The sequence below is a fragment of the Eretmochelys imbricata genome, chromosome 2 (genome assembly GCF_965152235.1).
Source record: "Eretmochelys imbricata isolate rEreImb1 chromosome 2, rEreImb1.hap1, whole genome shotgun sequence".
Classification (NCBI taxonomy): Eukaryota; Metazoa; Chordata; order Testudines; family Cheloniidae; genus Eretmochelys; species Eretmochelys imbricata.
Window position 1 is genome coordinate 209,953,590 of NC_135573.1, and position 14,170 is coordinate 209,967,759.

A 14,170-nucleotide genomic window follows, 5' to 3' on the forward strand; every position below is an offset into this window, starting at 1 on the left:
TCTTTTGTTTTTTCTCTGCAGAGACCCTCCTTGATGACTTCCTTCTCACGTACACAGTCTTCATGACAACTGATGACTTATGCCAGGCATTGCTGAGGCAATATCCTTCATTAACTGAAAGAGTTATGTATATATAGTCCTCATCTTCTTTCCTACAGGAGTCACAACCCCTCCCAGGACTCCAGAGAATGCAATGTGGGTATACTTGTACACCATGTCAAGGGAACATTGCATCCTGCTTCCCTTCATGGCACTGAAACAGCCCCAGCTGATTGATTTGCCAGGAGAGAGCTCTGAGCCTCATCTTGTACCTATCTTCATTTGGGAGATTAATACACCCTTTGGTGTAACTGTATAAAAGACCCTAGCCCGTGTGGAGGCGGCTTCTTTTATCCACCCCTGTGCCCTCGCCCCTGATGTGTATTTGCTCAAGGGCAAGTGTCAATCTGGTCCTAATTTGCTATGCAGTATTGTGTTAAGTAGGTTTGCCTCAATATTAATCCATGTATAAGAGAGGTTAAAAATGAAACTGGCATAGGGACTTTTTAAGTTGTGGTTGTGGAATATGCTATAAATTCAAAGAGTTGCTTAATAGATAATATATCTAGTTTTTATTGATCCACAAGTAGTGACCACATTTCATTTTCTTCCCTAAAAATTAGTAGCAAGCCACCACAAAGAACAGAAGGAAGGAAATCCCACCTTAAAAATGTATGTCTCAGCCAGTTAGACTGGATGAAAAATGAAATATTGTAACTAAGCCAGAGGTGCGCAAACTATGGCCCACAGGCCACATCTGGCCCGCAGGACCATCCTGCCTGGCCCCTGAGCTCCCGGCCAGGGAGGCTAGCCCCCGGCCCCTCCCCTGCTGTCCTCATTCCCCCACAGCCACGCTGCCGTGCGGGTAGTGCTGTTTGTGCCCACCCACCTCCAAGGCTTTCCAATAAGCCTGTCCTGCTGCTTTGGTAGGGGGGAGGGGGGATTAGATAAGGGGCAGGAGGTCCTAGGGGGCAGTCAGGAGACAGGAAGCAGGGTTGGATAGGGGGTGGGGTCCCGGCAGGAGGGGGGGCGGGAGGGTTGGATAGGGGATGGGGTCCTGGGCGGGGGCAGCTGGGGCAGGGTGCCCCGGGAGGGGGCAGTCAGGGTGCAAGGAGCGGGGGGGGGGGTTGGATGGGTTGGGGATTCTGAGGGGCGGAAGTCAGGGGGCGGGAAGTGGGAGGGGGCGGATGGGGGTGGGGCCAGGCTGTTGGCGGAGGCACAGCCTTCCCTACCGTTTCACAACCCCAATGTGGCCCTCGGGCCAAAAAGTTTGCCCACCGCTGAACTAAGCCATATAATCAAACACAAAGACAGTGTAGACAAAGTTCTAAAACAGTGTTATCTCCAGAACTCCTTTGGAATATCTGCATGAAATGGATCTTAATAGTTCATTGACTACCATTTTCTTGGAACCGAGGAAATGATGCAATAAATGACATTTCATATTTCCCATTATATCACATAATGAAATGTGCCACAAGAGGATAACATTTTTTTAAAGTTTTATCTTATTAAGAATAGCCATCTGGATGTTTGGGAGGAAATATTATGCTTTTCACACACACACGATAAACTATAAACTATAGAGTATGCATGCATGTATAGGGGTTGCACATATGAATGTTGAAAAAAGTGGGCTACTGCCTAATTATATATAATTACACAAAGAGAGGCCTGAGCTGTGGAGTTTATTCTGGGATTTGGATACAAAACTGAAATCTCTGAAAGTTCAGGTATGTTTAGATTGGCATTCTGTTCATTACCCAGAGAGAGAAACTCAAACTAGAAACTTCAAATCCAGATTTGGATCTGAACTTCCCCAAAATTCAAGCAGTTGCAGACCAGGTGCTTTGTTTCATTTGTTTTTGTGTGTGTGTGTCTCTCTCTCTCTCTCTCTCACACACACACACACACAAGCCTACATTAAGAGAGCATTATAGTTGCATGCCTAAGCACCCAAAAATCAGAAATTCCAGTACTATGGTTGAACGTGCAATATTATTTCTGTCCCGTGTACCATGATACAGTCTTTAATTATGCAATCACATATATACACTTGTTACTCCTGGGGGAATTTTGCGCCATTGCACGTGTGCGGAATTCATGTTACCTACAGATTTCTTTGCTTCCCCATAGAAATATGACTTTCTGACAGGGCAGCAAAGGGAAGCTGCAAGAGAAGTCATGCACCACTCCCTAGCAGAGCGGGTACGTCATTTCAGGCACCCGGAGCAGCTGGCAGAGAGGTAAATCACTGTGGGGTTGGGCACACCCCAGCCAGTGGCTCCTACCCTGAGCCAGGATCAGCTGCTAGTCACGGCTGGGCTGGAGGCAGGAAAGGATGGGACTTCATCTTCCCCTGCAAGGAGTGGCTGGGGCTGTGTCAGACCCACCCCCAGAAACCTCCCCCAGCTGCAGGAAGCTCAGCATCCTCCCCTGCTTCCTGTCCCCGTCGCTCTTAACTGTGGGGAGAGGGGTCACTGTATGGGTAGGTGTTCCCCACATCCACCCAACCCCGTACCCACACCACCAAGTCCCCTTCCCCCAGCACCCAGACCCCCACACTCAGCCCCTCTGCTGAACCCCAACCACCTTCACCTGGAAGCTCCTATAGAGTCCCATTGCCCCTGCACCTGGAACCCCCCCAACAGGCCTCTATCCAGATCCCCCACACACTTAGACCCCGCACTGAGCTGCCTGCGCCCAGATTGTCCCACACGGAGTCCTCTCACCCCACACCTGGATTCCCCCCACACTGAGCCCCTCCACACTTGGATCCTGTCTGATTGAGCCTGCCCCACACTTGGTGCACCTGGCGCAGATGGGCAGGGCCCCAGGGTGTTTCTGGGGCAGGCCCAGGCCTTGTGCTGTGTCAGGGTTGGGTGCAGCCTCACTGCTGAGTCCGTGTCTTGGGAGTGCAGGGTGGGGAGGCTTCAGGGTGATCTCCCACCTTCAGCAAGCTAGCGGCCTGTGCTCCGCACTGCCAGGCTGGAGCCTCTGCATTTATTTATTGACAAATAAAACTTGCAGAATTTTAAAATATTGTGTGCAGAATTTTTAATTTTTTGGCGCAGAATGCCCTCAGGAGTAACTTGTATGCAGAACTGCAAAACATAATATATTCCATTGTAGTATGTGACCACATAACTGAAGACTGTATTGTAATGCAAAAGTTCATTAAGACAGAGATAAGATTGAGTTCAACCTCAACATGTTCATTTCCTTATTCTTTTTGTTGCTTATCTGTGTACAATTATCAAATTAATATAGTTTTTCTTGTCTCATGTAAACACACACATGCATGTATATAATATACCTGTGTACATTTATACAGACACATTAGTTTAGCTTCCTCATCTTCTCATGTTCCTGATTTGAATTAAACAGTACAATTAATAGTTTTTGTAGAGGGTATACTTCATTATGAATTGATTAAATCCTACTTTCTTCCATCTGCAAATAGCCATATGTCTTGTATACATGACAACAATAGTGAACATCTGGAGGAGTTAAATGTAAAGGGTAGTTAATGTTCCTACATCTACAAAAAATCAATTATAAATTTAAAATATAGTGTTTGAAACATGAATGAAACCAAAGTTGCCTACCCCTCCTCCCCCGAACCCCCAGGAGCCATGGGACAGTTCAACCCAGTGCTTTAAAAAAAAAAATTATTCGTTGGTTTATACTGACATTTATAAAATACCATTACAAAATTAGATTTAAACTTACCCAGACTATGCTTCCTCTGATACAGACAGCTCCTAAAAATACTCACATCTATATAATTTACAGATTTTAATGTGTCGTAAGGGGAAGATAATTGGTGTATATCTTACAACCTTTTAATGATATGGTACTATATATTCTATATCCCACTTTAAAGATGGAAAACATGTTTTTTCAGGAAAATGTTCCACCTACCTCCATCTGATGTCGACTGTTTGTTTTAATTAGCTTGTTGCTGTAAAATGAACTGATTTGTCAAGTTTCAGTTTTAATAACATGATGCACAAAAGTGTGCAAACAAATGATTTTCTATACTTGAGGAAAGAAAGAGTGGGTAAGAGGCAGTAATAAGTAGATTGTGTGATATGGCAGTTTTCTCCTGTTGCTTTTATTTGCATTGAGACTTGGGGGGAAATGGTCAAAATTGATCCCTTTTACTTTTTTAAAAATTATGCGTTATTTCCGCTGATGCATAATTATATATTGGGGAACAAAAAGAATTCCTGTGCTCCAAAATGTAATGTTTGTATTTAATGATGCATTGTCCTGCTTCCAACAGGAAATCATGTTTGCATCTATATCAGTTGCAGAGAAAAGATATGACTCAATGTTGTGTAATTCCTTTTAAATTGGTTTTCCTTTTATAGAATTGTGTCCCCAATCTATCAAGAAGAAATATATTCAGGTAGCAATGAGACTCAGCTGACATCTCTGTACTGTGTATTTCATTCCTAAAAGTTGATAACCCTTCTCAATTTCCTAAACTACACAGGATAAGGACTTAAGTCTATATCGTATAGTGAAAAATTCTGCACTGCCAGGGGGGATGGATGATATGACCTAACTGTTCTTTTCCCCCTTTAATTTCTACATTTTAACGATACCCCAGGCTTCTGTTCCTTAACCTATTGTACCTATTGTGCTAAGAATGATCAAGACAAGGAAGAAAATGCAGATGTTCCCTGTAGAAAACGAAAAGTCTTGCATTTGGTGTCTCAGTGGACTTCTCTCTACAAAGACTGGTTACATGAAGATGAGCATTTAAAGCAGTTTTTAAAGGTACTGTAATACGCACTGATGCACTTTAATACTATAAATAACAGATTCTTAGGTATATGTGTTGAAAATCCCAAATGAGAAAAATATTGGGCATAATTTTTCTTACCTTTGAGATCTTTTATACTAGGTCAGCGATTAGGGCATAAGCCCTCTCTGCCTATAGATGGAAACAGTATGACCAAGTGACCTTCTACATGTAAGGGGCTTAATGCCTCATTGATTTTTAAGTTTCAACTGAATATCTGTTATGTGAGACACTGGAAATAAACACCGAGTTCTAATACGAAACCTTGTAAAAGGGTGGGTAATCTTTAAAGGGAGGAGCTCTAGACTAATATTTTGAAGAAAAAAATTAACAGGTAAAGGAAATATCCACAGGTGTACTCATGTTCTTTACCGGTCCAGAACTTCCCAAATCAGGGTTCCAAATAACATAGACTGGGACAGCATTTTATGCCCCTTTCAGCAAACACTGCATCAGCCTAACACAGAACATCAATCCTGTACTGTTTGACGGGTGCTTGTGGATACCCTGGTAACTCCATTATGCATTTTGAGAAAGAAGGGGCCTCTCTACACAAGCACATACTGCATGACACGTATGTCAGTGCACACTAAGAACTTTTAGTGCAGATCAGCAGGGCCCAGATGGATAGTTAGTGGGCGGCATGCTGGAGAACTGTAGATTTACATTCCAGCTTGGTGTGCAGTAAGTGCTTGTGTAGACATGCCCTAAATTTCTGCCTTACTTATGAGCAAGGAGTGTTCGGTCTGTCTGTATGATGCATTCGTCTGCATCAGCAGGGTGTAACTTCTAGTGCACACTAGTGTGTCACGCATTAAGTAGCCTATGTGGACCTTGCTGGTGTGGACTAAAAATTACTAGTGCATATTAATGTAATTGCTGTTTGAAATGGAACTACATTAACACATACTAGGGACCAGCAGAGTCCATATGGGCTAGCTACTGCGTGATACACTTTTGCACACTAGAATTTACACCCCTCTGATATGGACTCTTGCGTATTCTTGCATAGACAAGCCCTTACTGTCCTGTCTCGGTGATTTCTAACTGCAACTGTAGCTTGATTGTCATTAAAATAGTAATGCTATGCTGGGCCTAGATCTGTCTATTTCCTATTTCTGATGGAAGGAAGGAATTCTCTTGGGAGACTGCCTGAGCTCCTTCTCCTTTCCTGAAGTAAAACTCTTTACCTTCATTTAGGGACTTGGTTGGGGGCACTTTCTGTTATGGATTCACTCATGGTAAACTTAAGAACCCTGCAATGCTAAACTAATCTTGGAGAAAGTTTTGGGCTTCTTTGCTATTTGAGTTCCTTGTGACTGGTGCAGAGCACATAGAAGTAGGGGCCCCAGGGTTTCTGCTCTAGGGACATTCCATGTGTAAAACAGTGCTAGGAGTTGGGCACCAACTGCGCCAACAATGGGGGATTTACATTTTATTAAATGTTGGTTTATATTGTAAGCCCGTGGGGGCAGGGGCTGTCTCTTTGTTCTGTGTTTATCTACAGAGCCAAGCACTTTGGGCCCCAATCCCTGACTGTGGCTTAAGGCACCACCACAGTACCTCTACTGCTACTGCTAATGTTCAGTTGGTCTGAATTGCACCTGAAAAAATTGCATATGAAATTGCAGTCCAAAATTATTTATGCCCACAGTTTGTGAAGTTGGGCTGATAATTTGGCCTTTAGTATGTGATCCCCATTTGTTAGCCAGGAGAAACTCTGTATAAACTTCTGGATGGGTATAGAAGATCAAAGAGAAAATGTTTGCCTCCATAATGACTTCAAGTGTCAAAGTCAGTTTAATTTGTTTACTTTATATCTAAGGTCAAATGTCTTCCATAATTAGTTGAGGCTCTCAGAAGGGTTTGAATAATGACATTCAGGAAATGCAAAAAATCAAGAACATAAGATTTATTTGCTCGTTAATTTGAGACTAGGAGCATCTTGTCATTTCCATGTGAGAGATTTTGGGACTAGAAAATTTTTGGATGTAAATGCAGAAAATAAATGAAAATACTCCTAATCTTAGTAGTCAAATCAATTGATTAATTATTATTACTGTCATTGTTTTGATCGAGTGATGATGGTGTGATCTATTTTCATGCTTAAAAGTAGATTGGTATGAGCTAAACCAGGTTTAAAGTAACAAACAAAAGTGCCGTTTTAAATCTTTCCACAGACTGCTGACACCTTAGCGCTATCCTTTGGTTATGGTATACAAAGAATACTTCTCCGTACAGTAGCCAGACACTGACTGGTTTAGTTATTTAAACAGGAACTGCCTGGATTACAGGACCCATTTTAAAACATTCCTGGAATTTATTTTATTAGGGTAATGCTTCATTTGATGGAGGCTGCTGATATGATATATAATATTTCTTTCAGTCATCAGATATGTGCAGATACCCTTTTTTATTCTTTCAGACAATATACAGAAATGTGTTAGATGATGTATATGAATATCCCATACTCGAGAAGGAATTGAAAGAATTTCAAAAGATACTTGGAATGCATCGTCGTCAGTAAGTATCAATTTTGGTCAACCCTCATTTTTTTGGGTGTAATTTACTTTTTTTATTTACGTTTTTCTTTAGCACAGAGAAAGACGAAAGGATAAGTAATATAACTACAGTACAAGGAAAACAACAGCCATGGTGTTGTATAAATAACCTTTCTTTTTACATAAAGCCAAATTAGTCCAATTTTTCTCATGTTGTGGAGTAAGGTACTATACAATTACTCCCATTAATTTTGGTGAGAGTAGAGTACTTGTGGAGTAGAGTACTACTCAGTGTGAGTAAGTGTGGCAAAATATGACCCATTTGTCACGGTTATTTTTAGTAAAAGTCACGGACATGTCACAGGCAATAAACAGAAATTCATGGAAGCCTGTGAGCTGTCCCTGACTTTTACTAAAAATAACTGACAAATTGGGGAGGCAGGAGGGTCCAACACCCACCGCTGCTGGAGCTTCGGGTGTCCCCTGCCGCCCCAGCAGCTTGGAACTCCTGGGTGCCCTCCCTCATCCTCCTCCACCCTGCAGTGACTTGGAGCTGTGGGGCCCCCATCGGCTGGCTGCCCCAGGGCTGAAGTGGAAAATGTCACAGAGGTCTCTGGAAGTCACAGATTCTGTGACTTCTGTGACCTCCGTGACAAAATCTTAGCCTTACCAGTAATTAGCAATGAATTATTTAAAATAACTGATACAATATACTGTATTGTTTGTGAGTGGGCAGGACTTCTTTTACCATGAAACATTTACTCAACCCTCTTTTGCAACTAACATGGCAAGTTTGTTCTTCAATACTAATTATATTTTTAAAAGACATTTTAATGCATATGTTTTAAGTAAGTAGAATTTTTTTGTTGTTACTTGATCATGTTGAGATCAAAGAGAGCTTTGACATTGACTGTGACCAGTTCTTATCGCTAGGGATGAATCTCTTATTTGTTTTCTGTAGTATCAAACAAGTTTGCAGCACTTATATTTTCATCCCAGATTATATGATTAAACAAATGGGTTTCAACCTATTAAAAGCAAATCATTATCCAGCAGTTGTTACTCTTATAGCCTCAAAAGTCTGTTTTGCAATCACTCATACCATGAAACTTTCACAGTTTGGTGTAATTAGATATTTAGATATTTACATTCAAATCTGTGAAATCATTGTTTATATGGACTATCTCACTTTTCCTAAGGTTTGCTACGTTTCTGTGATTGGTTAAGCTTCCTAAAGGGGTCACTAGGTCAGAGGTAGCCTGAGCGCTTGTCTACATGTAGAACTATTTGGGAACAGCTATTATGGAATAACTTCATGTTGTGGACTCTCATATTCCAAAACAAGAGTTACTTGTTCTTATTTAGCTTAACTGTTCTAGAATGTGTGTGTCTACACATGGAGTTATTCAGGCATAGCTGTTACTGAATAGCTGTATATGTAGACAACCCCTGAGTTTAAAGGAGTTTTAACAAAAACAGAAATGGGTCCCAGAACTCCTGACTCGAGTTCCCTGATCTGACCACTAGTCCATGCTCTGTCTTGTACTGGCATATAAAAATGTGAATGTTCACAGTGAACCACTTTGCCGAGTACACTGTGCGCACTGAAATATGTTAAAGGACATTGACTGGACACACCTTTTGTAAATGTACACCTCAGCTGGTGTAAATCAGCATAGTTTCACTTTACATAAGCTGAGGATCTGGCCCTAAGGCTTTTAGTGTAGTATGCTAGGGCTTGATCCTATGATCTACTAACTTCTTCCTGGGTGCAACTGGGTGACCTCAACTTGCACTGAAGGAACTCTGCACTAACTTTATAGTGAGTATATTATGTTATAAACTTTTGGCTGGCTGCAAATTCCTTTTCTAATCTTTGGATAGAATGAATAACTCAAATTATCCCTTTGTTTCAGCACTGTAGATGAATATTCACCTCACAGAAAGGTAATACAGGATACATATATTTGACTTTTACATTGCTTGCTTGCTCATAACCTCTTCTCAGCCTAATTAAAAATGACTGTTGGCCAAAAACATGACAGGACACATCCGAGAGTCTAGGCCTGCAATGCTGCTAAAAGCTTTTTTTCCCCCAGCCAGCACAGCTCTGGTTTCAGCTGTGTGTGCTGACCTAAAGTGGCTGTGACATTATTAGCATTTTAACAACATGTTTTGAGATGTCAGCATTCAATAGGAGCCTAACAGCATGCCCTTTCCTGGCTGGATAGATACAGGTTTGAATTCAGGAAGACAGACACAAACAAATCTAGCAAAGACATTGGCTACAAATGTCAGGTAGTCAGTCAGAGTAAAGGGAGTTGTGCTGTGACAGGGACACACACACATAGAGAAACATGAATTTGTGCCTATTTAACTAGAAGGAAAGGATGCAAAAGGGGGGTGTCAACATAAGTGCTACATGGCAGTGAATTGCTGTGCTCATGAAATTCACTGGACTGAAGTTGAGGTGTGTAATAAGCTTAAAAATATCATTTTGGAAATGTAGAAAGCAGAAAATGAGATTGTAGAGAAATTGCTGACTAGGCCAATTGACAGTTGCTATTTAGGACCGTATGTAAGAAATGATCTGTGAATGTGATTAGAGCCCCTTGCAATGTTTGCACTGCTTAGCCTAGACATGTTTAACTTCCTCAGAATTCCCCACCTCTACTGTTGTTGTTAAGTAAGACAACTCCCGCTTTATTTGTCCAACAATGGATGGGTGGATTTCCTATGAACACATTTTGGCTAGACATATCTAGAGCGTTCTACAGGCAGTTATTGCTTTGTAAAGGGCAGGAACACATACATTCATTGTTTTTTTTTAATTTATTTATCCCTTCTTAGAATAAAGCCTTTTTCCACCAATTCAGTCTCAAGGAGAATTGGCATCAGCACAAAGGCACCATGAATGAAACAGAGGAAAGTAAGTATGATTTAGAAGCATTAGAGGAAAAGCTCAGTGCAACACCTCTAAATATTGGTACAAGAATATTTCTACATAAAGGCTTCCCTTAAGGAACATTTTCAATTACAAACTTACAACTTCTGAATAATAACCTGGAACTATAAAAAAAGAAAGATCTAATGCAGTGAGAATACATTTCTGTCTGATGCCTTATGCAGGGCTCCAACTGTAACATGATGTCTCAGGGGCCCCTTTTTTCCTCTCTTCCTTTCCCACCCCAGCATCTCAGTAATAAAGGTATGTGACTCACAAGAGTGCTGGCAAGAGAATGGACTTTATTTCCAGGCTTTTGATATGGCTCCAGATTGCAAAAGGTTAATATTCCTGTCACCTGAGGGCTCCTGGCTCCAATATCTATTGTTACAATCTTCTCCCCCAAAACTTGTTTGCAAGTGGAATGCAACACGCCCCTTCACATTAATATCATCCACTACAAAATGCACTTCGCCTTCATTGTTGGTAATGCAATAATAAAGTGAAGCATTATGCATTGACAGCTTTATGGGACTGAGGGAGAGAGGACAATTATATTATGGCTCCAGATTGTTGTGTGAGGTGAAACTACTGTGTACAGAGACACTAGACCCATGCTTAAGCAGAGAACACCAGAGTGAAGTCCCTCACTTTATTAAGTCACTCCTGCAACATTTTCTAGTCCACAACGGTAACTGAAGGTCCAAAAACTCTACAAGTTCAACTCAGATCAGAGTATAATTAATGCCCATTTATGGTTATCATAACTGTGCTCTTTAAATATTCAGAGAAGTATTTCCCTGTGGTGCTCTCTAGGATTACCTTATAGCTCTCTAGGGTTACCTTATACTACCTAACTTGTGGCTTGACGTTCAGATTTGTTGGGATTTCAGGCCCACAAGACAACCTCTAAAAATTTCACGGTGAGATCCTCACCCCTGCTCTGGCTCCTTTATGACATATAAAAGGGCCAAAGTGGTATAAAGGGGCCCTCAAAGCCCCATATGCAGCTGGAGGAAGGTTCTCTTGAAGTAGGAACTGAAGCAGACAGTCATAAGACTTCCACCCTTGGAGTGCCAGGATGGGGCGCTGTGGTCAGGAGGAACATATCAGGGTTGTGGATGCTGCAGGTAGTGCTGCAGTCCATAGGGCATTCTGGGGAGGCTGCTGTAACTGACACAGACCTCCAGCTCGATCTAAATTATACTGGAGGCCTCTTGGGCCCGGGGAGCAGCCCAGGATCAGAATAATGCAAAGGTGATTTAAAACTAACTTAGTCCACACCCTACTTCCCTTAGACTCTGAGTTCTGTTCTGTACTTCGTAAAGTAGGTGCAGCGTGGCATCTCTAGGCTTTCAGTGGCTCCATAGCAATAGCAACCACAGATGTGACATTCAAAATATGAGTGGGGAATAAAGTTCGGGGCAGGCCGTAAAGGTGACAGTTCATGAGTACCTGACATCTAGTGTGGTCCAGATCCATTTAAAGTAAGGGAGACATTATTGGCCCAATTTAAAATTAAAGATTGTGTTTGCTGTTAGTCCCCATCACTGCCCCTTCTCCCCCACCCCCAATGGCAGAGAATCCTGGAGGAGGGGGGAAGACATTTCAGCCAAGAGGAAAATCACTGGCTTTTCTGGTAACCATTGTAGGCAGGTCTGATAACACTTTCCATAGGGAAGTCAAATAATCCTGTCAATTCCCACCCTGCCCCTTTTTTTTTTTACAGCTGGTATCATAAAGATGATGTGTACCTTTTCATGACTTTTAGCTATTCCAAAGACAGATTCTGTCACAGGATGAACACCTGATTTACTGCCTGCCAACAGAGACAGGCTAACAAAAAATTCTTACATCAACCAACTGAGATGTTTTTGTAAGGGTTAAAATTTAAGGTTCTCTCTCCTCCTCTACTTCAAACAACAAAATTGTGGTTTTTCACTAGAGTAAAGTTGCTGACCAACATCCTCTAGTGTAGCATAAGTTAATGAAAATGCCTTGCAGTTGGAAAGGTTTGTGAAGCAGAGGCAGAGCTATTGTTGTATACATCTGTCAGTAGAGACAAAAGAAATCTCATTTGTAGAGGAGAGAAAGGATCATCTCTATACTTTTGTTGTCTCAGTCTGTCTGTAGGAAAAAAAACTAAATTATAGGTTAAAAAAAACAATGATTAATGAAACACCAAAGTGAGTACAAAATAAAGACCATTCTGGTAGTGAGCTTCATTGACAGATGATGTCATTTTTGAAATACTGATTATACATGTCTGGTGGTGTGTTTCTCTTCTCTTACATTACTACTACAATCCACATGACTGACTAAGATTTCAGTTCTGCAAAACCTGGGTGCCTGAAATTTTGTAATAGAAACAAGAGAAGTACTAACTGAGCTGATCCTATGACGATGCGGTTACTGTCATGCCAGACAAACCCATTTCAAGATAGACCTTTGAATTCTTTCTCCTTAGACCAGCTGAAAGGTTATTACTGAGAGTTATTGAGTACCTGAATCTCCCTTTGACTTCAATGGAAGTTACAGGCACTTTGGCAGTTCTCCAGATCAGTCCCTTACAGGTGTGATGCACATGTTCCAAAAAGGAGCTGTACTTGAACTAATTATACTGCTGTTAGAACAGTCCCCACGTCTGCTAAGATGTTATGGTGATGTGTATGTGATTTGGATGGCTAGCTAGGTAAGTTAGATAAATGGATTGATGGAGGAAGACTAGAGAGAGCCACTCTTAGAACTTCAAAGGTGAAGTTCAAAATAAGCAAGGTGGAAGATCTGAAGTATATAGAAAGAATTATGATTCTTCTGATCCTGAAAGAAAGGAAGCAAAAAATATCAACAGCTGAGCTTGAAAAGGAAAAAGAGAGAAGAGGAAACTTGTCTTCAAAGTATCCAAAATAAAAGTAAAGGAGTACTTGTGGCACCTTAGGGACTAACCAATTTATTTGAGCATAAGCTTTCGTGAGCTACAGCTCACTTCATCGGATGCATACTGTGGAAAGTACAGAAGACATTTTTATACACACAAACCATGAAAAAATGGGTGATTATCACTAGAAAAGGTTTTCTCTCCCCCCACCCCACTCTCCTGCTGGTAATAGCTTATCTAAAGTGATCACTCTCCTTACAATGTGTATGATAATCAAGGTGGGCCATTTCCAGCACAAATCCAGGTTTTCTCCCCTCTGCCCCCAACACACACACAAACCCACTCTCCTGTTGGTAATAGCTTATCTAAAGTGATGACTCCAATTTGCAAATGAATTCCAATTCAGCAGTCTCTTGCTGGAGTCTGGATTTGAAGTTTTTCTGTTGTAATATCGGAACTTTCATGTCTGTAATCGCGTGACCTGAGAAACTGCAGTGTTCTCCGACTGGTTTATGAATGTTATAATTCTTGACATCTGATTTGTGTCCATTTATTCTTTTACGTAGAGACTGTCCAGTTTGGTCATGCGATTACAGACATGGTCAAACTGGACAGTCTCTACGTAAAAGAATAAATGGACACAAATCAGATGTCAAGAATTATAACATTCATAAACCAGTCGGAGAACACTTCAGTCTCTCTGGTCACGCGATTACAGACATGAAAGTTGCGATATTACAACAGAAAAACTTCAAATCCAGACTCCAGCGAGAGACTGCTGAATTGGAATTCATTTGCAAATTGGATACAATTAACTTAGGCTTGAATAGAGACTGGGAGTGGCTAAGTCATTATGCAAGGTAACCTATTTCCCCTTGTTTTTTCCTACCCCCTCCCCCATCCCCCCAGACGTTCTTGTTAAACCCTGGATTTGTGCTGGAAATGGCCCACCTTGATTATCATACACATTGTAAGGAGAGTGATCACTTTACATA

General features: G+C 41.4%; 1 protein-coding gene across 1 annotated transcript in view; it reads left to right on the top strand.

Annotated features, from left to right (window-relative positions):
• RAPGEF5 (Rap guanine nucleotide exchange factor 5) overlaps nt 1–14,170 on the top strand; it is a 223,447-nt gene that overhangs the window by 180,350 nt on the left and 28,927 nt on the right. The window contains exons 12-16 of the mRNA XM_077809349.1: nt 22–100; nt 4,683–4,827; nt 7,278–7,375; nt 9,270–9,300; nt 10,204–10,282. Coding sequence (XP_077665475.1) covers nt 22–100; nt 4,683–4,827; nt 7,278–7,375; nt 9,270–9,300; nt 10,204–10,282 — 432 coding nt within the window. The remainder of the gene's footprint in view (nt 1–21; nt 101–4,682; nt 4,828–7,277; nt 7,376–9,269; nt 9,301–10,203; nt 10,283–14,170) is intronic.